Source organism: Diuraphis noxia, unplaced genomic scaffold (assembly GCF_037042655.1).
Source record: "Diuraphis noxia isolate RWA-SAM2 unplaced genomic scaffold, SU_Dnox_SAM2 contig0001, whole genome shotgun sequence".
NCBI classification, from domain to species: Eukaryota; Metazoa; Arthropoda; class Insecta; order Hemiptera; family Aphididae; genus Diuraphis; species Diuraphis noxia.
Window position 1 is genome coordinate 20,891,475 of NW_028301711.1, and position 26,145 is coordinate 20,917,619.

The 26,145-nt window shown below is 27.5% G+C and overlaps 1 protein-coding gene across 2 annotated transcripts; it reads left to right on the forward strand.

The window, feature by feature from the left end:
• The first annotated feature begins 2,444 nt into the window (after positions 1–2,444).
• LOC149060304 (uncharacterized) lies at positions 2,445–25,534 on the forward strand. 2 transcript variants are annotated; one of them, XM_089216871.1, is made up of 8 exons: positions 2,453–4,031; positions 16,187–16,247; positions 16,976–17,045; positions 17,131–17,291; positions 17,558–17,745; positions 18,910–18,984; positions 19,463–19,698; positions 20,344–25,534. In XM_089216871.1, exons 2-8 carry the CDS (start codon positions 16,187–16,189, stop codon positions 25,028–25,030), a joined length of 5,478 nt encoding a protein of 1,825 aa, XP_089072997.1. In that variant the 5' UTR covers positions 2,453–4,031; the 3' UTR covers positions 25,031–25,534. The 2 variants fall into 2 exon arrangements, 1 of the variants encoding a protein (XP_089072997.1); XR_016189616.1 differs by lacking the exons at positions 16,187–16,247; positions 16,976–17,045; positions 17,131–17,291; ... (2 more) ...; positions 19,463–19,698; positions 20,344–25,534 and adding an exon at positions 4,842–5,445 and having other exon boundaries at positions 2,445–4,031.
• Positions 25,535–26,145: the final 611 nt, after the last annotated feature.

The window sequence follows — 26,145 nt, forward strand, 5'->3', positions numbered from 1 at the left end:
GAGAGAGGCAGACAATCTGATGCAGCGGTTCCCAAATTGTGCACCGCGAGCACATTCTAAGGGCACTGGGACATATTATGGCTTATAACAAATAATTTAAAATGTACAAATTTTTTTTTCAAAAATTCATTATAATAGAGAATTTTGTCCTGTCTTTTATGGTATTGATAGCAGAGCACCGTGGCTATACGTGGTCCAAAAAAAGGCAACGCAAAAATAAATTTAGGAACCACTGACTTAAAATTAAACTTTTGTAAAATAATTATATGATAGTTGAAGTATTGTATGTGCTGAGTTAGGTAAAATCTCATTGATAATATCTCACGCCAATTGTTAATTATAGCGCAGAGTTATATGGATCTAATATAGTAATATTCTAATGAGAAATATTAGCTACACATTATCTCACTTCATTCCTGGTCTATTCTATTGTATTTATACGTCTATGATAACAATGGAAAAATCTCTATTATTTCTATGATAATAAATATAGATTGATAACACTTATTGATGTATCATGTTAATGCATAAGACCAATCCATGAAAAACAAGCTCCGATAGTCGATACAACACGACATATTATAGCTTGATACTGTTACTTAGTGGGCGACGCTTGTGTGCGACAAAAAAGAGTTACGACCGACTGCCAGTGGCTTGGTGGCTAATCCATGTTCGATTTAAGTATACAGTCGTTACCAGATTAATATTGGCACGGCGGCGGTTGCAATATGTCGGAAACCAGTGGTTCTCCATTTTTTGATATTATTACCAAATGGCAAATCGTAGCGTGAATTAGTAAATAGCAATATATATTTAATATATTCTATAGTTACCAATGTTACCATACCACGATTTAATCAATGAAGAAATTGGTAGGGCGTGGTGCCGACGCGTGGCAGAAAATCGAAACACAACTGCTTAAAGCGCCGCCGTAACAATTTATCTAGCTACAACAAGTCAACAACAGTACACGTCATACTTGGCCTCAATTTAAGTCATTGATCCAACTGGTGCTAAAACGTTATATCCTATCTATGCCCGTAATTTTTTATTATCCATGGTCTACACAGACTTTTCCAAGGCTGGGCAAGTTAATGATTTTTTTTAACCCAGTTAAGTTAATATGAGCCAATAACAAAAAGTTTAAAGTTAAAAGTTAATTTAATTATAGGTTAACTCGGTTAAGTTAAAAGTTAATACACATTTTTTTTAAACTTTTTATTAAGTTCAAAAAAAGTTAATTTTGTTTTTAAGCATACTTGATTATTTTACAAACCCTGAAACCAAAACTAATTATTGGACTATAACTATAGAACAAATGTTTATACTTTATACAGTATATTATTGTATTTCATTGAACTTTTCATTTCTAAAAAAAAGAACAGTAGTTACAAATATATAATAACTAATAAGTAATAAATTCCTTAAAAGTAATGAATTTGTTTTTGTTTATTTTTAGACTTGTCAGATCACAATAATATACCCATATAGGTATAGCCATAATGCCTTATAATCATAAAGGGACTATATTATTATTGTTACTTGATATAATTAATTTAATAATATAAAATATTTTCTGATGTATACACTATACAGGGTGTTCCTTTAGAGTACAGAGTGATTGGAAAAATATAAAAATTTTAACTAACAAATCATGGTAAATATTTTTGACATAAATATGAAATAGACTGAAATAGAGAAATGTAAAAAAATAACTTCTTCCGTAAAATGAAAATCAACTCGTTAATTTCCAGTTAATTAAACTACAAATTAAATAAGTTAATGATTGAGTTAATGAATATCCAAAAGTAACTAGTTAAGTTAAAAAGTTAAGATAATATTAACTTTAACTTTTTAACTCGTTAATGCCCAGATGCCCAGTCTTGGACTTTTCTGTACCTAAAACGCTAGGCAGGAGGTACACCAGATCAAAAGACATCATCAAACGAATTTCCGTTTCACGTTTTCTTAGTTGATAAATTCTTATGGTTAGTATTATGTAAGTATTAATGATGTCTCTGTATATATCTTCTGTTTTCTTGTATGACATAGCCTTAAAACGTTTTTAGGCAACTACTTTTGTATCAATGAAATTCCAGATTATTGTGCCCGTCTTTCACAATCCTCACCAACCGTCTATCGAGATTGATATTCAATTTCTTGTTATTGGTTTTTTTTTTGTAATTAGAGTTCTTAGTACTGACGGTGTAGAAATCTGTGACATTATATAATATGTGATAATACAATAAGGTCTGACCAATGGATTAAAATATATATTAATGGTTTGTGGTAACCCACAAAAATAGATGGTTGGTTGATGGATAGTTTTATACTGAAATCCCGGAATTCGCGAATTATAGATGCAAATAACAAGGTTCAAAAATTCAAGATATAAACAACAAATAATGACTTAGGTATGATCATAACTTTTTGACAAACTTCAGTGGAGGAGCAGAGCAACTATAGTATCATGAGTGATGACTAATAACTAATAATAACTTATTTTATAGAACTCAATAATAATGATAATAAAAGATAATAATATAATGATGTAAACTTCAACCAAATCTATTGGCGAAAAGTTACAAAAGCTCTGCAATCATACCATAAAGTTGTAAATATATCATATTTATCATGATAGATATAAGATAAGTACTATCTATAACCGTGTTATCGCCTATTGGTGATAAAGTTCAAAGTGGAAGAAACTTACTGTCAACTACTCGGATTCTCAATGGTGTATTCACCGCGAAACTGCTGCGTTATGACAAAATTCAAGACGGCCATTTATAACCTAACCTAAAAAGTTTATATTTAAATTTGTTAGAACATTCAATATTGCATCATAGTATTTCCACGACTGGTCTTTATTAGCGTCACTGTGCATTATTAATTATAATGCCGTATGACGTACCATCAAATATCAGAACACCATCACTTGACCCGTCAATTGATTTCGTTGGAGACCAAACGCCTAAACGCGCGCATGCGGTCGTTGACTGGTACATTTTTACTATATAGAGAACAAATCTAAAAATATATAGGTCAACGGTCTGACCTATTGAAAATTTTTGAACTGTGCCTAGCTTAGTTTTTGGACACGACATTACAGATATCCTAGTTAACCGAGAAGTACAAATCAAAGAGTAGTCACGTATCGTGACACTCGGGAGTCGTGAAGAACGAAGTAGTGACTAACGGAGTCACGGAGAAGGGTGCAAGGTCGGAGGTTATTTTGAAGGAACCCGTTCGTACTTGGGCTTTACTCTACCGACAGAAATTCAACCGACGAGTGAGTTACGATTGATGAACTATCGACGATCGATTCGACGATGATCATTTCAGACAGCGGTGGCCCAGGAAGTTGCGTTATAAATAAAATTAAAAATAACCGTTAGGGTAATGTGACCCCACCAACTAGGACAAAATGGATATGTTCTTAATGTATTCGTCTGATAATTAGTATTATTTCTGTGCCAGATTTACAGCCTGAATATTATTTCAACATCTATGGGGTACGACCGCCATTACTAAAAATCATAGATTGGAGAAGGGGTCGGTGATGATCTACTAAGCGTGACTAGAAAATATAGGCTACGATCCATCGCTATGAAAAGCGTGAGTGCGCCTTGCTCACGGCGAGGGTACGACAAAATAGGACACCGACAAAGAGAAATGAAATGGTAGTAAATACCAACTTGAACACTTCTATTATAGTCACACGCAATCGTTGCGTGGACTTTGTTGGTTCTCGATGTTGTTGAACCTGTGTCGCAAACAATATATTTTTGCAGCTATTACCTAATTGTCGCGTACTTGCATAGATAATAAAAGTACCGACGTCACGCGCGCCTCCATCGGTACTAGTTGTAACTACCAACTTGTAAGTAGTATGTATTCAACTGTTCTGCCTTCAAGTTCTCCATCGCTTTGTTCGCTATCTGTGGTGTTATGTATGTTACGTAATTTGTCGGCGTTCGCAACACAAGTTTAAAGGCCGTCACGCACCACCGCAACTTTTTCTAAAAATTGTAAGTTTTGTAATTAGTATTTTACACACCCTACTTAATCATATCACGTTGCACCGTTACAGAATAATTTTTTTGAACTCGATATATTCCCGCCTTTTACCAATTCGGCCTATTTGGGTTTCTAACCTAATAAAATTGTCGTTATTGTCTATGCACACCCACACGAATATTTTATATTTATATATCGCTGTGATTTGTGGGTGTTACTGGCCTTGATATATTTTTTTTTACTTTTTAATGGCTAAATTATTAAAGTATAATTATTAAGTAATAAATTATAAATTATGTTTTACATTCCGGTAAGTATTATGTTACATCATAATAAATTAAAATTGTATTCACGTGTTTTTTATGTCGTCAAAATAAAATAATGTATTATTGATTACCTATTATAAATTATAATATAATATTGTTGTATTATAATAGGTAATAATAATAAATGGAAATTATTATTATTTTACATGAGGTGGTCCTATGATGCCTAAATTAGGTGTTTTTAATTATTATTGTTATAAAACACAGTTCAAGTCTTATGGATGTATCATTGAGAACATGTTTCTAGTAAAATGCTATTTTATTATATAACCATATGAACTCTATTTCTATTTTTTTAATTTTTTTTTTTTTAAAGATACCTACCTAAAGTTATTTTAATTATTACTTAACTTGTCATGTCACAATGTGACGAGTTCGGTTTTTTTAAACAATATTAAAAAAAAATTGTTCAGATTGTTACTAAAATATGTATTACCTATACTAAAGTGATGCAAACTATATGTAAAATAAAAAATTAATTATATGTATCAATAGGAGGCAATTCATGGATATCACTAGACCAGATTTGAAGAAGGACAATTTTTTTTAAATCATTTATAGCTTGTATATACATCTACATTATAAAATATTACCGGATTTAATTGAATTTCAACATTTCCTATATTCATTTGAGTTGGAAATAAAACAATTAGAAAAAAGTGTTTTTTTAACTATTTATCTAATTTTAAGATTGTAAAAATATTAAATTTCTAATTCGATTGTTGTAATTTTGTTGTTTGGAAAAAAAGTCTTTATGTTTTACTGTGATTTTACTGTATCTGCAGTAAAAGACGAAATTATTAGATATGTGTCAGTATATTGTACATCAAAATGTATATACATATATGTCTTAATAAACACTAAAATTGTATTGTAACTAATAGTTTAAATGTCAAAACGTTTATAATAAGTAAAATCTGTTAACATTTTATTGTGTACATATAATAAACGTAATATGTTTTGTAACATAATTATATAATATTATACATATATCATAATCCTATTCATTTATTGTTCATTACCATTGTAAATTAATATATATTATAATGAGGTAAATGTAATATCAATAATATAAATAAATACATAACATTATGAGAAAGTTTGAAAACACATTATTATTTGTAAAACACTATTACTTGGTCCATTTTTTTGTACATTTACGAAGAAATAGAAAAAAGTGATTTTGTTTGATTATTTTTAGTAGTGTTAAGATATAGTTATGTTTTTTTTTTTTTCTGTAAAATACTGTATTATACAATTAATAATCTTATTAAACCTTGCAGCATCTTAAGCTATTGGAGATTTAGCTTTAGATATAGAACTAATAACCAATATTTTAAATTAGATTCATAATTTCAGAAAAGATTTTAAAAGTCACAATAATACGAGAATTAATTTTGAGTAGATTAATGTTTGTCGGCTTTTATTCGATATTTTGATTTCAAGCGAGATATGAGCATTTTTAACAGTCATATTTCATATACCCTTTTATATTATTGACATCTCGCTTGAAAATAAAATATCGAATAAAAGCCGATGCATAAACAAAGATACTTAATACTTAATAGTCTTATAATAATTAATAGGTAAATTTACCTCAATTGTGAAAATTAACAGACACTATTGACACTAGTGAATGAAAATTGACAATTAACAAAATTGTTAGAGATGTGTGTTTTTGTTATATTCATAATAAAAAATATTTTACAAGTAGTATTAAAATTTAAAAGAAAAATATTAGTTAATATTATTTGAAAATTAATTTGATATTCATAAATGATAATCTTCTTACTATAAAGTTTTCAGTTTGGTATAAGTCGTTTGACTCTTATTTTTTTAATTAACAAAGCTAAACATTAATTACTGCTTAGCGTAAATGTATGATGTTACGCACTTATAATCCCTTAATAACCCTCAATTAGGAAATGATTTTTTTTAAAGTAAATAATGTAAATTGGTAAAGAATAAAATAACAATATTTTTAAAAATAAATTTAGGATAATTTACCAAGCATAATTTAAGCACGACTTCGCCAAAAAAATATCTTATCCATTCAATTAAAATGTTGTTGTTACCCATATGATTTCAAGTTACTTAGACTAGTTTAGATACATTTAAAATACTCTTTGTTCTCCGAAAGTTTTTTTAAAGTTTATTTTTAGTTCACGTCAATGCAGGTTACTAAACATTATGTAACCTACTAAACATTTTTAGTATTTAAAATGGTAAATACGTTTTATAATAAATTTCAAATTTAGTCCAGAATATTTATAGAAACGTATTACTAAAAAATCTATATAGATAATAAAACTATAAATGGTCTTAATTTTGTTCATATTAATTTAGGTACATATACATTAAAACGTAGCGAGTCATTTTGATCGGTACCAAGTTATTTTTTTATAATTGTGTTTTTGCCTTAATTATATTTGAAGCTCTTGAGGTTCTCTGTATTTCAATGCTATTGATGTTAATGTGTCAACGTAACATTTCGGGCATAATTTTGCACAACATTTAACTAACTTAATGTACATGGAGAGTCAAAATAAAAAATGGCATTAAAAAACGAGTAAAATGACTGGCACGCATTTGTCATAACAAGAGTAAACGCTAATTACATGCCCCCCCCCTCTGGACTAGGAGGAAGTACTATCCTCAAAAGTCAGAAATATAATAAATTGTTTATTCTTTAATTGGTTAATCAATCTACCGTCAAATTTTCAACAAAAAATCTGACTTCGTGGGGTTCTAAACTTCTAAATAAAATAAACCATAAGTGTATAAACTTATTCAATTTATTGATATATGATTATTTTTTTATTCAGTACCTAGCTAAACCAAAGTTCTAAACGTTTCGAAATCGAACGTCTGTGATAAATGAAAACAACATCTGACTGTTATACCAGGTGTACCAGATAGAACTAACTTTTGAAGTAACTTTTGTTTAAATTAATATTTCCTTTTTGTCATTAAGTGACGCTAGCGCTGCATGTGTAATAATTTTTTTCATGTTTACTTTTTAGTACTGAAAATAACCAAATTTAAATTTACTTTAAAAAATGTTGGATAAATTTAAAATGGCCATAATGTGAATCCGATTATAAGAAAAATGTTGATGGTAAAAAGATTGATCTAAGTCTAGGTGTTTATTTTTTAGAACTTTTTAAAGTTCAACACTTTTTTGGTTAAATTAATTTGGAACATAATAACTTTAAAAAATAAAATATGATATAGTTCTTCCTTTGTATCGGTAAAAAATAAATAAATAATAATTAACGGTATGTAATATCCATTTCAAAAATCGTTGGTGGTAAGCATTTGTGTAAAAAATCTGGTGCATTATTGAAAAGTTCCAACTTAAATAGGTATTAGATTTTTTAAATATAACTACATGTGGTCTATACAAGGCTTTTTTCAAGTATAAAAAATAATTATTTTTTTTAATCATGGCGTATCGCTAATTTATATTAAAAGAAGTTTTACATATTAGAACGATTTTTTAATAATATTTAATTATCAGAATATGCTACACATTACACATTACACTACATTATGTAGTCTACTTTTCGAACTATCGGGCGCGTACCGAATATATATTATTACGTTAAAAGTATCAAATTTAAAATTACTTTTATGTTTTATGATCGAGTTATTAAGTTATAATAACAAATACATACTTTATTCAAATTATAGTCATAACATCGCTTTTTTTCTTACACCGTTGTTTTATTGAAAACAGATAATACTATCCTAACCTAACCTCGAGTGTGCCTCATCATTGAATAAGTCCTGTAATATAAATTGTACCCATGTGTTATATTTGAATTCATTGATTAATCATGCAATACGAAAAACGATTCTGAGCGAAAATTAACTGTCAGTGGACTGTAATTTTAATTAAGTTTTAACTAACACGTTACATTTCATATATGCTTAAAAAAATTTTAAACATCAATGAGATATTTTTTAACTACATCCAAAATATCTCGGTTTTAGGTATCTAATCACGACAAATTTGAACTTAAAATGTCTATAAAAAAAACCAGTGATAATATTTTTAAATATTTTGGTTACAATAAACTGCTTATGAAAAACTTAGTATTAAATTACCAATCATTAACTAGGTACAAAAATAGAACATTTTATCAATTTCAAATTATAAAATAATTTATAAATCTTAGCGATTTTGATATTTTTTGTCAAAATATGAACCTTAAATGCTTATAAATAAAAATCTTGCCTATATATATCTTTTAAATACTAGGCATGATAAAAGTGTCTGAGAAACCTTGTACTAAATTTTCAATTGGTTTAGCGATACAAATAATTGTTAATCGATATTTACAGAGGTAATAAATTAAAAACTTATGCCAAGTATACAAATCTCAAAAACAGTCTAAATATTTCGTAATCGTTAGTTTACAGGGTAATATCCAATGTCAAAAAAATTTGAAATTTGAACGCTCATAAAAAACTAGTTTGTCTTTTCGGTAAACTTTACTTCTGTTGACTAACTTTTAAGGAATTATGTACTACATTTTCATATTGTTTAAGATTAAAATAAAAAATATTATGAATTTATAAGTTATAACTCATAATAATTTTCGAATTTCTGAACTTCAGACACTCAAAAAATAATAATTTGAGTTTTCGATGAACTTTATTTTTGTCTTTGAGGAACCTTGTATTACATTTTAATTTTTTTTGACTAAACTAAAAATTATTTATTCATTTTTTACTCTTGAGTTATTCATAAAGAAGTAAACAGTTTTGTGTATAAATTACTGTTTTCCGCATTTTTTTTTGATGCTTTTTTTGGATTTTCAATTTTGACCTCTCAAACATATTAATTAGATTTACTTTTAAAAGGACATGATACTCTCATGTGTTGTCTCCGTCTTACAAATGCGTAACATAGCAAATTTTACGCTCAGCAGAACACGTATAGCTCTTTTAGTTAAAAATTTAGAGTGAATTGACTTCTAATAAAATTTAAAGGCAAAATTATTATCTAGACAACCTCATATGCTTTTAATCATATTTTAATTTTAAAGTTATGAGTATTTAAAAAATGTAAATAGTCGAATACCTAACCAACTTAATTGACTTTAATTTTATTTAATTTTTATTAGATTGACAAAATTAACTTGAATTTAAATTTCATAATAAAAATTACAAGCATTTTTCGATCAGATTACCTATGAAAAAAATAAAGTCCGATTGTAAAAATTAGTCATATTATTTGTTGCGAATTGTATAGGTATCTTTTATCTGCAAGTTGCATGACTGCACTTCTACTATAATATAATATGTTGATATTGTTAAAATATTACACAATATGATTTAATGGTTAGATATTAAATAGCTCGCAGCTGACAACTTAACTTTGTAGACTGTGACCAGCGCGTCTAACGTATCTAACTCTTTAAAGTTGAAAACAAAATTATTTTTTTCACGGTTTATTACTTAGTGCGTTGATTCATTATTTCTATAGCCTATAAACCTATGTGAAAAATGAAAAGAATATTAGCCATCTTGATATTCTTTACAGTTTATTTTATTACTTCACAACTGTTTAAGACGTTTATGATATTTTTTTTATTTACCAGCTAAAAAGTCCGACAATGTGAAGTATTGAAACAAAGGAAAAATACTTTTAAACCCGTTTTCAAAGAAATCGATTTAGTTTTTTGGTGTTACTGAAAAAAATAACCTTATGCATGATATTTTCATGGAATATATTTTCTATACACCTCACAATTTTCGAAATATTTCTTCTATTTTTGAGTTATTTATAAGTATGAAAAAAATTTGAATTTGAATATATTTTTTATTTAAATTATTTACGGTAAACCATTACCACTATATTGAATAATACCTGAAAATTGAATAAAAAGTTCCTCATAACTCATAATCTATTATATATAAATAATATGTTTATATAAACTAACCACTGATTTATTTGCAACAGTTTGCAAGTGTAATTATTTAATATATGTATATATATATATAATAATTAGCTCTATACTACGAGTATCGTATATTGTTATATAATTGTGTTATAATATTAATATATTATCTATATTATCTTATCTTATATTATTATTAATTTATTTAAACTCTAGAGTACAAACTACAAATTTATGAAAATAAGTATATCCATCCACGGAAATATTTCGTTTCTACGATAAAAATACGGTTTACTGCATTAATTGTCATACGAAATTTTCTAATATGTTGCGTTTTATAAATTATCAGCTCCAACTTCCAAGTTATACATAACTATAAAAGTCTACTTCTCAATTAAAGAATCAGAAATACTCATTTATAGAAAATAAAAATCAGTTAACGTTAATTTATTGTTGTTTCAATTATTCTTAAAAATTTACATATTTGTTATTCTGTTTATACAATTTTTCTGTTTAGCAAATTGCACTTTGGATTGCCCATTAGTACGCCACTTGTTGTTTTATAAAAATATTCATAGGTTGATATAAATTATAATTTTGTCATTATAAGCTTAATGTTCGGTAATGAATATTAAAATAATATTTTTATGAAAATTAAAAACAATGAAGCATTTATATGTAAAATATCAGTATACTGGGAATGGTTAAATAAGAAAAGTAAAATATAATTGCTAAATTGTAATAATTATTCAACGAAATATACAAGACAATAATATTATTATCTAATATAAAATTAACGCATTCTTCTAGAAGTTAATTGAATTAAAATATCTACCAAACAAAAAATATCTGAAATTTAGAATGATCAAAAATTTTATACTATCATACCTATGTTAGGTAACTTATGTCCTATCAGTTGATATGAACTAAGATAGACCTAATGATTCTTGTGATTTTGCTAGAAAAAAGTCACAGGTCACCAAAGACAACTTTTTGTAATTCACATTTATCAATGAGCTTGTATGGTGTAAGTCTATTAAGTGTCTATAAAAGTCACTGTAATGGTTGTGTTCAATTAAAATTAAATGATATAAAATCAAAAATTCTGAGCGAAGTTGGTCTGTCAGATTGTATGATACCATTGTGATTAAAGTTATTAATTAAGTTTAATAGTAGTTAATAATTTAATAATATTTAATAATTATTATTATTAAAATTGAACAGTTAAATAATTTTACTATTAAGCTAATAGTACTACAGTCTACAGAAGGTCAAATTAATTTTTATCCAAAAAATTGTATTTGAAAAATGTGTTCTTTGTGTATATAAGATATAATTATGTATTTTAAAAGTCTCAAGTATCTAGTAATATTTTCAAATTACAACAAAATAATTTAAATCATTATTATTTGTTTAAATATCTAATTTCGTCTGAATTTGAACTTAAAAAGTTGATAAATAAAACCTTGGTAATTTTAAATAATTATTGGTTACAGTATGAACTGCTTACATGGAACCTTGTTTTAACCTTTAAATTTTGTCAAAATTGAATGATTAATTGAATATGTTTTACATTCACTTTATATAGTATATTTTATTTTATTTAGGATTATTTTGTAGAACTCATCTGTTTGCGATGTTTGTATTTTTGTAAGTATTTGATTATCAGTTAAGTATAATATGTGGTAAAAATATAATATAATGTATCATATTATTATCAATTTTTATTTTTACTTTTTTGTGAACAAAATTTAAACAGAAATATATATATACCAAAAAAAAATTATTAAAGTATTTGATTTTAAATACAGATACTTCAAGGAAGTCTTGGAGTACTTAAACCATATACTTTTATCCAAGTACTTTACTATTCTGAATTTATGAGTTATTGAGTATTCCAAGTTCGGCCCAATTTCACTATCGTGTCAGTATGTTTTTTTAATTTCAGGTATAATTTTATGAATTTTCAACTTCATAATTCATGCAAATTTTCGTTATTTTGACATATTTCGTAAACATTTGAACTTTAAATGCTTATAAACAAATTTGTGACTAATGATTAATTACAACTTTTAATAAACCTTGTATTAGATCTTTTGGGTAGTCAATTTTTTTATACGCATTCCAATAAAAGCTTAAAAAAAGCCAAAATATTTTGAAAATTTGATCATTAATAGATTAAACTAGTTTAAACATTGAGTGAAAATTTCAAGTATTTACAATGATGTTTTTTTGAGTTACAGCAAAATAAAAAAACCTATTTTGTCAAAAACTGATTATATGTAAAAATTCCCGTTTTTCGTTACTTTTTTAGGATTTTTCTAACTATTAGTAATTTTTTACTCTTGAACCCCCTTCCCCACAAAGTACCAACTAGATGAATTTTCCTTTTCAAAGAGGGAGTGAAGTCAAAAATCAAATCATTATTTCTACTAAAAAATGTGATGAACAAAAAAAAAACATACACCATTGTAAAATCTATAAATCAATACAATCCTCACTTTGTTCAGAATCTAAAATCCAAATAGTTTTAAAATTTGACACATAACCACATTTCAAACTACCTATTTAAATGACAAATTCTTGTATTTATGTGAATCAAATTCTAAAATAAGATTCGAGAATAGTTATTCAAACTTGCTATTTTTGGCAGATAAGTTATTTATCAAATACCTACATCTTGAACAAAAATGTTTTTATTCTATAATTTTCTAAAAAATCTCAGGATTTTTAGGAAATTATGCCTCTTTCAAAGTACTTGTATATATATATCTGTTTAAATTTTCAAACTTATGGATTTTATATTATAAATATTTTGTATCATTGGTTGAAATATACCTATTATGCTTGACAGTGTATAGCTATTAAAGTTTAACTCAACTCCAATTTTATTTGATGATAAATTGTTGTTTGTCATTGATAAACATGAAAGATAAATTATGAAATATTATTATTAATAACTTACAAAGTTATAACACTTAGAAGGACCTTGTAATACTTGCTAGATCTGTATTTTATTGTTCTTTATTAACATTTAGGATTTAGGTTAATAGGTAGTTGACTGATATCGCAAATTGGTTATCATAGGTTATTTCGATAGATTGAATATTCTAATAAGAGGATATCGCACCCGCATGTGTAGTCTCCGTCTTACACACGTACTGTATGGTAAATATTCGTTCACCAGTTTCAACAGTGTGCTGTTGGTTTTTATATTGACTCATTATCAAACTTTTAGGTATGGACATTATCTCTGTTCTCTCGTTAGTTTTTTAGGATGTTTTAATTTTTTTTTAAGTTATGAGTGTGTAAAGTATAAATATTTTAAAAGGCACATAACTTGTTTAAAAAATATGTATCGGAAAAACCAATAAGAGAACACAGATAATGTTCTTCTTACCTTGAAGTTTGATAATGGGTTAATTCACTCTAATATAAACACTAGCAGCACACTATTAAAACTAGTGAACGAACAATTCGCTATGTAGTACGTGTATAAACCGGAGACAACACTGGTGTGACGTCCTCTTAATGCCATAGATATGGCCTCATTAATCATCCATTACTTTATTTTTGTAAGATATATCAAGCTTGGGAAACTACTTAATTCTGACGTACATATTTTTAATTAATGACTTAAAAAGCTTAGAAATTGTGGTAATCTTAAAATAGTTTTGGTATTGAACAAATCTAGTTCCTTTTACGAAAATTATTTTGATAATCAATATATTTTGCTATCCATTAAACTATACTAAATGTAGATGCAAGAATAGAGTAAAAATTCTGCTTAATAGTTATAATATGCCATATTAACTTAGAAAAAATTAAGAATGAAAATAAAAATAAAAATAATGCTGATAAATATTGTACATTGGATAGTTATTATCCTTAAATACTTTATCTTAATTAGTTAAATGAACCAGAACTTATTGTACTAAAGTTCTTGTACCAGAAAGAGTACCATCAACACACGAGTGATATTCTAAAAGAACTATTATAAAAAAAATGTACTATTATTGCATGAATTTTATCTTGAATTATCAAAAACAGGAAAAAAATCTCCAAGAAATAAACATAAGTATGACAGAAAAGTTCCTTGACTACCAGAAACATATTCCAAAATCATCGAATCTTTAAAAGCGGTATTTTTACATTATACATACTCCGAAATAATATTAGAAAAACATTCCTTGATAAAAAAAATAGAAGAAAAATTGCCTCTCAAATCTATTTCTAAGATGATTAAAATGAAAAATACATCAGAAGTCGTTAAATTGAATGCATTACAGACTTCTATAAAATGTGTTTCTAACAAATTTCACTAAAAACTTATTTCGAGGTGACTGCAAAATTTAGATTATCTCCAATTAGACCAATAAACATCAACTGAATTACTAAAAACAGCCTATTTAACTCTATACGAATTTCATCCTAAAATAACAAAAGTGAACAAAATAAGAATAACCTCCAAGCAAATTATATTATGTCGCAAGAAATGAAGCTCAAATTCCAAGTTCGAATTTTACTTAAATTTTGCCATAAATTTTTTTTAAATTACTGTTACAGATGGAAACATTATTAAAAAACATAATTCAAAATAACTTTAATTGGCAAGGTATAAAAATTTTACTCTCGAAAAAATGTTAAGAAAAAATCATCTTCGTTAAAACATGAACATTTTTGGAAACATTGAACATCTTTCATCTTTTCTACCAAATATTCCATCTTTTCATCAAGAATATAAGTGAAATATTAAAAATATATTCAAATAAGATCATATAAGATAAGCGATCTGTATGAAATCCTCATGTAGAGGCGACCATAAAAGTCAAACTTTCTATACCTATGCACAATGTATTTTCTGAGGGGAATGGAAGGAAATAATTATCAGTTCCAAAAAAAAAAACTATCTCTGCCAAATACATATTTTGAAAGTGCCATAAAAAATACTCTACCATACATCCGTTTAGTAAATCCTGTAGAAAAGTGATTATTGCAATCAAATACACATTCTGAACCGACCGTTGAGAAAAAACTACCTCTATTAAATAGTTTTTCTAAAGTCGCTGTAAAATAGGATCTAATATTATCCAAAATAGATGTAATGATCAAACCACAATCTTAAAAATTAAACCTCCAGATGATTATAACAGATGAATCAATTGTATCCGTGTAGGACAGAGATAATGAAATATCTATATTGGAAATGACATTATCTCAAAAAAATCATAAATTTTTGCCTGGTTTAGGATAATTGGTTAAAGCACTAAAAAAATCGATATCTTTAAGTACTACAAATAAAACCTCCATTTAAAGGCAACAATATTTATTCCCTATTGTTTATAATTTTATTTATCTTAAAAAAAGGTACCAATTAAAAAATTGAATTATAATAATATATTTAAATTTGTAAGTAAATAACACTTTTTGATTAGAAATATAATTATATTGATAGATTGTAATACATACACTTAATTATAATTTATTTGAAAATTTAAATAATACTTATATTACTATGTGTATTTTTATTTATTATGTATCACTAATATTTATTAGAAGACATTCATATTGCAATATTGCCTGTTCAATAAATTGTTATAATTATAAAATGTATTTTGATACCTAGTAATATTGATCTAAATTTACTGTTTTGGGCTATGTTACTAATATTCTGAATCAGTAAGAATCAGAATTTCTGATAATATTATTAATATCTACAGAGAATTCTCACCCTAAGATTAACAAAAATATTTATTGAATTACCCACATTTAAACACTTACTGTATGTTTTGTATAAAAATAAGTTAATAATTATAGCCACGTTCACAGTTCAAATTATCATTTGAATGTGTGATTTTTAATAAATCGTAGTGTTGATTAAAAATTTACTACAATGATATTAAAATATTTAAAAATGTATGTATTTTTCAGATGATGACCATAACTAATAGACATATTACAGATCAATTAAATCATGGTCAATCTAGTTCAGGTAACTAGTTTATTTATTTGAATATGGAGTAACAATAATTGTTCTCATGTACAAAATTTGGCATTACCAAAATAAGAACAAAATCTAATATCTATTTATATACAGTACATTTTTAAGATTTTTAATAATAATTTAAACATGAAGCAAAATGAGTCCCTGTATCAATCTACGTATTTTGCACATGAAAATCTATTTAAGAAAAAAAAATTAAATTGTGAAATAATCCCATTCTCAATTTACATGTAGGTTTAATTGTTACTTAAAAATCCATTAATTATTTTAAATATGTCGCCATTCAATATAGAGGACAACGTAAAGGTCTTGTGAAGTATAATTGAGGATATTAGCTAGGCCCCTTAAAGTTTTGATGAGAGTTGCAGTGGACCAAATGTTTTCAGGGCACCGTTTGCCACCCCACTTTACTCATCCAAACTTTAAATTTATAAACTCACAACTCGTAAGTTAATCGTTCAAAATTCTACTTCTATGTATCGAAGTATCCTGAAAAAATATTCTGCTTTCTCTTAAATATGAAAAAAATATGTTTTTGTGTTTTGTAAAAAACTCGAATCTAAAGTGATTTCAAAAAAAAAAAAAAAAATTAGAAAAATATGTTTTGAAACTACTTAAATTTATACAAAAACATTAATTGTTTTTTAAATAATAAGGATTGCATTGTTTAATTGTTATCAATTAAAATTTATAAATACTTAATTTATATATTTTAGAAAGAACGAAATGTTCGTATCTATTAAAATATACAAACGATAATGGTGATAATCAAAAACACACTGCGAGGTATGTTTAAACATTTTTAACTGAACGACATTAAATCATATGTCTATCATTAATTATTGTTAATTGTTAATTTTTTCATTTTTAGCTCTATTTTGATCTCAGTAGCAAAACCATTAGGATCAATGGTTCCTATTGATCGTTCTTGTATGCTTGAATGCAGCTGTTGTAACAGAATATTTCGTCTAGAAGACACTTTTCATATAGCACAAATTAAGAATCTAGAACTGCAAAAAGCCTGTTTGGAAAGTATGAAACTCGTATTAGACTTTTAAAATACTCTCTTACAATCTTAACAATTAAATACAATATATGATTAAAACACAAAACAAGCTAGTGTTTAGGAATAATATATTGTTTTAACAAAATATACATTTAAAGCCCTATTTTTAAACATAGTCTTGTGTAGTTTTGATTGATATTTTAATTGTTTAAGTTGTTAGAAGTCTTAAACTGTGTTGATCCACAAATATTTTGTTGTTTTTATCGTATTTATCGTATCTATATTTTTATAGATTCCAGTCACCTTATTGGACCCAATTCAGGTTTGTGCGTTGGTTGTTACCAGGCCATAGAAAAACGAACTTTTACGAAGAATCATTCAAAACGTGCCTGTCTTATAATGACTTGTGAACAAAATGCATGTCATATCTTTAATTCAAAATGGCTGGATAAATTAAAATCGACACTTTTGATAAATAAAGTATGTTAACTTTTAAACTGTTAAATGATTATTATTACTCATATTTGAATATTTTTTAATAAAACATCAACAAACTAAGTCTAATTTTAATTTTAAGAATAAATATAATATATAAATATAAAATGAAAATCTAACGTAACTTAATCTATAAATAATAATCTTTATAATAATATAGTAAGTGTGATATTCTTCAACCTTTTGATTAGGTAATTTAATTTTTTAAGAGGATTCGATACTGGCCGTTTTGAGGGGTTGAGTATAGGCAATAATCTAAGCGTCTGACTGTGTAAAAGAAATAGCAATCGCTCCAATACATATACGTGCTTATTTATTATTTTTAAAATCATAATATTTATTTAAAAACTATTTCCTTACATTTTTTAAATTCATTTTTTACTTATATATTATTAATTATTAATTAATAATTAATAATTAATTAATATTTTCAAATCTCATTTGAAAGGTTCAGCAGTTTTAAAATAGTGAAAAGTGGTTTTCAAGTTTACTTCAAATTAATTTAAAAATGTTTTCCAAAGTTTTATTCGATAATTATAAGAAATAGTCATTATAATTATTATTATTGGCATAAGATCTTATTTCTATTTTGGAAAAAAACACAGACGAGATCGGATCCTTTTATTAAATTATTATCTTAAAGAGTTTGAATTCATTAAAGTATGTAATAGGTTTATTCACTTTAAATTATTACTTTAATGATAATAATATATTTATTTGAAAATAAATGTCTGTGTTGTACGGATTTAACATAACTTACTGGGTATAATTAACATAATTATAAAAGTAAGAGCGTGTAATATTTACAACCTTCCAGTAAGGTACCTATAAAACGTATAATTTACATTGATTGAAAATAGAAAAATGAGTTTTATGGTCAAATATGTACTAGATTTTGGTATCATATTCAATAATGTATTCAATTATAAATACATAATATTTAGTTTACCTATTTATGCATACAACTGCAATACAGGAGTCCACTCTCCATATTTTGTATTGCGATTAAAATAAATATAAATTTACTCAAATCTTAGTTAAATAAAGATCAAGGATAGACATCGTTATCTATAACTATAAGTATGTATAACATTAATATTTGTATTTATACATTATGTTTTAATCTATTTATGATTTTGTTTTTTTTAGATCAAATTAAGAGGCCAGAATAATGAGGAAAGAGCATTGCATAAAATTCGTTTTTGCAATGTACATTATGATCAGGTTGTTGAACAATATTTTCAATATTATATTAATAAACCAACTGTGTCCTACATAATTTTCACATAAATATTAAAAATATGGATGACCTTTACCTAAACCTACCTTATACATTAAGTGATGTACACAAAAGGGGACGTTAGTTACTAAATTGGTAAGCAGTGGTTCTAATGAGGTTGATTGATAGTTGTTAGTTAATAACCGATAACTCTGGTGATTACTAACCATATTTAGGCAATCACTGTTATACACTATACATGGTTATAAATATATATTATGTATATAATATCTTAAATCGCGATATCATACCAATAATGGTAACTACCACCTTTCTCTTCAAATAATTATAAATACAATCCATATTTTTAATATCCAAGAATACACATGGACACTGCTTTTGAAGTTATTCTTATAATAGCTTTCAATTGATATGAAATATTAAGAATGATAAATTTAAATAATAATTTTTGTTTTCATATAGATACTGCTGATTACTCAATGTCAATTGTGTGGAAATCGCTCGATGCAAAAGTATGAATTGCGTGAAGACATAGTGCATGAATATCAATTAATTCTTAATGAAGATAATATTCCTGTTACATTAAAATATGGCATTCTTATTTGTAAACCATGTCACATTTACATATTATTGCGAAGAGATAAAACTACAAAACTCACATCTGAATTAAAAAAGCACTGTGACTCTACTAAAACAAGGTACTGATTTTGTTTCCGTAACAAATTTATTCAGTATCAAATGAAAAAAATGTACGCTTAAATTCTCGGTTCTATGATTTAAAAATTTAAAAAATTCAAATAAGTAACTCAGTGCAATGACCATACTTGAATATCTAAAACTAATATTAAAAAATGCCATCTTTGAATATGTTAGTCAAAACGAATGGGACAATGTGGAATGTCCTAATGTTCTGTGCATTAACGAGTAAAGGTGAATCGCTAGGAATTTTATTTCAGATTAAGGAACAACCTTTAGGAGATTTCTAATCTTGTCATCACTGAACAGAATCTAGTATGAGTTGGGATTCAATGTGAGTACCACGAATGCTGCATTCCTGTCAATTTGTTATCAATACTTCACAGTATAGTGAAACAATAAATATTAATTTTTCAAAACAGAACCGTAATTCCAATTCACCTCTGATGAAAGTGGCAAATGAAATACATTATTATGATTAGACATAATTCACTAATTTGTAATTTTTACGTATTTATAATGTGAATAATCATATTAGATAATATTTCAATAATTATTTAGTCTGGGTTTGAGTTAAATTACTTACTTCTGTTTTTCCGTTTAATATTTGAAAACTTATGAGTAATTATTTTTTTATTTTTTTTTAGAATTTTAAACAATAATAAATTAAAGACGAAAAAATTAGAACATAATAATTTAGAAGAAAATAAAATAAATATGAGAAAAAAAGAAGAAGACAACCAATTATTAACGATTACATCTCTACCAACTAGTAGAAGCAACATTTTTACTGCTGATTATTCTACACCATCTAAACCAATATATTCAGTATTAGCAATCGATGCTGTTTCAATACCACCACCTTTAGTAAATTTGTCATCATTAGCAGCATCAATGCAATCTTTAACGGAGACGATAGGAACAACGCTACTGATAAAAGATTCACCAATAAAAACGATTACAGAACCAATAATAAAAATCCCGATGACTGCGGCGTTAATGAAGACAACATATGATGTGAAATTGACAGGAAAATCAACATTTAAGCGTAAGTTTCTTGATGAAAAGTCTTATGAGCCAAAAACTAAAAAACGTGCTGTAAACCGATTGACTGTAACTACTGACTTTATACAATACTCTATGCCGGATCATAAATATGCGATTCCTGGTGTTAAATTTAAAACTAAAAAGCGTAAATATAAAACTCCAATTGATAAACATAAGTCAAAACCAAATAAACCTATAAATCCAGTTAATAATTCTAAGATTCCTGATCACAAACAATTGTATAATAAATCACTAGTTTCATCACCGGTACTAAGACCAATATTTAGTTCAAAATGGCCTGTACCAAAAAAACACAAGAAAACTCCAAAATTAATTTCACCAGTTAAAAAACCAACTCAACTGCAAACGAATTTATCGCTTCAGAATACATTTGATTCATGGTCTAAGTTACCACGTACTGAGTTAAATCATCATCGAAATGAACCGTCAACATTATTTTCCGTCACACTGGACATGAATCAACTATTTGAAAATTTAAGGTATTCAGTTGATAAACCAGCCATCGCTAATCACAAACCTTTGGATAATAAATCAATAGTTTTCTCACTGGGTTTAAGACCGTTATTTAGTTCAAAAAATACCGTACTAAAAACTTATGGGAAAACTCAAGAATCAGTTATACCAATAAAAAATCCAACTCAACTTCAAACGAATCTATCATATCCGTATAAATTAGATTCACAGTCTATGTCATCATGTACCAAGTTTCCCGAATTGAGTCACCATCTAAGTAAACCATCAATATGGTCGTCTGTCACACCAGACATGAACCAATTATTTGAAGACCTCAAGTTTCCAGTTAATAAACCTACGATTGCTGATTATAAACCTTTGGATAGTAAATCTCCAATTTTCTCATCGGTTTTAAAACCGTTCTTTACTTCGAAAAGTACTGTCCTAAAAACATATGGGAAATCTCCAAAATCAGTTCCATCAATAAAAGAACCACCTCAACTTCTGACGAGTCAGTCGCTTCAGAATACGTTAGATTCATTTTATACGTCACCGCGTACTGAGTTTTCCGAGTTGAGTCATCTACTAGTTGAACCATCAACATTATTGTCCGCTCCATCAAACATGAACCAATTATTTGAAGATCTTAAGGTTCCAGATGATAAATCTACGATTCCAGTTGATGAACCTACGATTGCTGATCACAAACCTTTGAATTATAAATCGCCAGTTTTGAAACCATTTTTTACTTCAAAAAGTACTGTACTAAAAACATATGGAAAATTTCCAGCATTAGTTTCACTAATAAAAGAATCACCTAAACTTCTGACGAATCAACCGAACCAGAATACGTTAGATTCACGGTCTATATCACCACGTACTAAGTTTCCGGAATTAAGACATCATCAAAGTGTACCATCAACATTTTTGTCCGTTACATCAAACAGAAACCAATTATTTCAAGATCTTAAGGTTCCAGATGATAAATCTACGAGTCTAGTTGATGAACCTACGATTGCTGAGCAAAAACTTTTGGATAATAAATCGCCAGTTTTGAGACCATTTATTAGTTCAAAAAGTACTGCACTAAAAACATATGGGAAATCTCCAGAATTAGTTTCACCAATAAAAGAATTAACCAAACTTCTGACGAATCAACCGCATCAGAATACGTTAGATTCACGTTCTATATCACCACGTACTAAGTTTCCGGAATTAAGACATCATCAAAGTGTACCATCAACATTTTTGTCCGTTACATCAAACACAAACCAATTATTTGAAGATCTTAAGGTTCCAGATGATAAATCTACGATTCTAGTTGATGAACCTACGATCGCTGATCACAAACCTTTGGATAATAAGTCACCAGTTTTGAGACCATTTGTTAGTTCAAAAAGTACTGTACTAAAAACATATGGGAAATCTCCAGAATTATTTTCACCGATAAAAGAAATACCTAAACTTCTGACGAATCAACCGCATCAGAATACGTTAGATTCACGTTCTATATCACCACGTCTTAAGTTTCCGGAATTAAGACATCATCAAAGTGTTCCTTCAACATTTTTTTACGTTACATCAAACACAAACCAATTATTTGAAGATCTTAAGGTTCCAGATGATAAATCTACGATTCCAGTTGATGAACCTACGATCGCTGATCACAAACCTTTAGATAATAAGTCACCAGTTTTGAGACCATTTATTAGTTCAAAAAGTACTGTACTAAAAACATATGAGAAACCTCCAGAACCAGTGCCACCAATAAAAGAACCATCTCAGCTTCTAACAAATCAATCGATGCCGAATACGTTAGATTCGTGTTCTGCGTCACTGCCTACCGAGTTTTCTGAGTTGAGTCACCGTCCAGTTGTACCATCAACATTATTGTCTCCTACATTAGACATGAACCAATTATTTGAAAATTTTAAGATCTCTGATGATACATCTATAATTCCACTTGATAGACCTATGATTGCTGATCACAAACCTTTAGATAATAAATCACCAGTTTTGAGACCATTTTTTACTTCAAAAAGTACTGTACTAAAAACATGTCGGAAATCTCCAGAATCAGTTTCATCAATAAAAGAACCACCTCAACTTCTGACGAATCAATCGCATCAGAATACGTTAGATTCACCGTCTGTGTCACCGCGTATTGCATTTCCCAAGATGGGTCACCAACGAGTTGATCCGACTAAATTATCATCCACCACACAAGATGTAATTCAACTATTTGAAAAACTTAAAAGTCCTTATCCTAGCGGGATGGAATTTATTAACCATTTACTTAATTTGGAAACATGTCGTAATCTGGGGACTTTAATTGTAGGAAACAATAAAACCACATACCGTCATCAAACATCTAATACTGACACTACTCACCCTAATAGTGTACTCTGTCCTCCAAAACAAGAATATCAACCGGAATCACGTACTAACGATGTCGACAATGACCTGACAAATGACGACTATTTAAGTGACAAATGCGTACCAAGTGATAACCATAACAATTCAGATTCATGCTTTATCCCAGTTAAAAAAACTTCTGAATATTACAATGTAGCTCAGAAAAATTCAGATTTACCCAAAAGCTTTGTCAATATTCGGTCTCAATATAATAATGGTGATACCAAAAAGCATGACATCGATTTACACAGAAATTCTGCTGTTACTAACTATTCAGACATTACTGTCGTCGATACAATCTCTAATATAATTATGTCCAACATAACCTCTGAAGCTTCGACGAATATTGTCTCAGCTTCGTTACCCGTTTTATACACTATTGATGAAGTAACCACAGCTAATGAAGTGCCAGCTACTGTTGAAATGGCTACTGTAACCACCAATAATTCAGCTTTAATTACTGCTATCACTGACTCAACCACATCCATCGCCGACTTCACCAAATTCATATCTGATTCCACCAAATCCATTACTGACTCCACCAAATCTATTACTGACTCCACCAATTTTATTTCTGATTCCACCACATCTACCACTGCCATTAAAAACATTGAAGTCCCTGCCATTACCGACACAGTCACCATTAATTCTGACAGTTCAAACATCACTTCCATGGTTAATGACAATACTTCCGTCTCTAAAGCCATTGCCGTAGAAAAATCTGTAACCATGCCTAACACTACCGCCTCAACAATTATTACAACTGTGGCCTCTACCACAAAAAATGCAGTAGTTTCCACTGCCGTTAACGCTGATTTGGTTACAACTATTTCAACTACTGTTACTGACGATACAACTTCGGTTAAAATAAGCTCTAAATCGTCTACCATTACCAATGAAATCACCGCCAAAGCCACTTCCTCAGATAAGTGTGTTGACGCTTTCGCAAAAATTAACGCATCCACTGTCTCCTCAGACATCACTGCCACTACTGTGAATATTTTTGAAAACACTATCACTGGAACCACAATCTCTAATGTCTCAGAATTTACGTCTAGTAAAGATACTGTAGCTGATATTCCTCCAGTAAAATGCATGTCTGCCGAGAGTGCTATGCCAAGTTCGTATTTCAATAATAAAAAATTCATTTCCGCAAATTCAATTGAAAGTATTGTCAGTGATAGCAGCAATATGTCTACACCAATACCATTGGACATCGTTAAAGCATCCACCACTAAACAATTATCGTTATTGTCAAGGAAGATAAGGCGGAAATCCACTATCCATAAGCCAGAACATTCTTTAAAACTCATGAACTCCAAACTGTTGAACACAAAAGAATTTAAATCAGATGCAATCTTTGTTTGGAAATTAAGAAAACGACACGAAATAAAATAAGACAATACTTTTTGCTTTTTTATGTCATTTTTGTGAAAGTTTCTCTACTAATTATTTTCATTTACTATAAATATGGTAATGCGCATAAAATATATATTAAAATAGGGATGAATTTATTTAAGGTTATGATTAATGTTTAGATATGTAAATCATAAACCTTATACAGCAATCGTGATATTGAATTGTTGGAATATGGCCTAATTCAGTAAATTAAGTCATATAATTCTCAACAATATTAATGCAAAATAAATTCACATATTTAACCAATCATTGATCCCTAAATTAAGAACAATTTAACGAAATCAAATTTATGTGTGATTTTCTTTTGATTACTTTAGAAATTTATCAATGTATATATACATTATCTGAATATTATGAATTTTATAAACACGTATTAATTCAAAGTCTTTCTTAAAAGTACAAAGTTAATTTTTGAATGAAAAAGAATTTTACACGATATATCTAGTACCTATATCTATATGAAATCGGGTATCATTTTATTTTACAGTGATTAGTATTTTTAAATTTAAAATACATTTTATCTCAATTATTTATATATCTGTTTAGAATATAAAAGTAAAAAAATAAAAAACGGTTTAGTTGTAAACATAAAATGTAACTATAGATTAATAGTAAATACAATTTTTTTTGCTTTATATAAATATATAAATTATCATAAAAATATAGACATGGGTATTAAGGTAGTTAAATAAGAATAATGATTTATAACAGTCTTATGCCTAAATGCCCTAAATAATATTATTACCCATGTATATAATTAACTAACTCTCATATTTTTTTTATTTTATGCTTACAACAGTTACTTAATAATATTGCTTGTATAAAAATGTCATAAAAAATTAAATTAGAGCTTGTTAATTGTACTATATCTTTCTACACCATTATAATTTTAAGTCTTTTTAATTATAGGTAATTAATTTAAAACTTGTATATTATTATTGCGTTCTATATTCTTGATGTTCCGAAAAATTGTTTAAATATATTTTATAAGTATCACTTTATTAGTTACCAATGTTAAATACATACCAAAACTTTATATGTAAAAATGAACAGTATTATTTTTAATTCTTAGCTAAACCAGAATATATTATCGA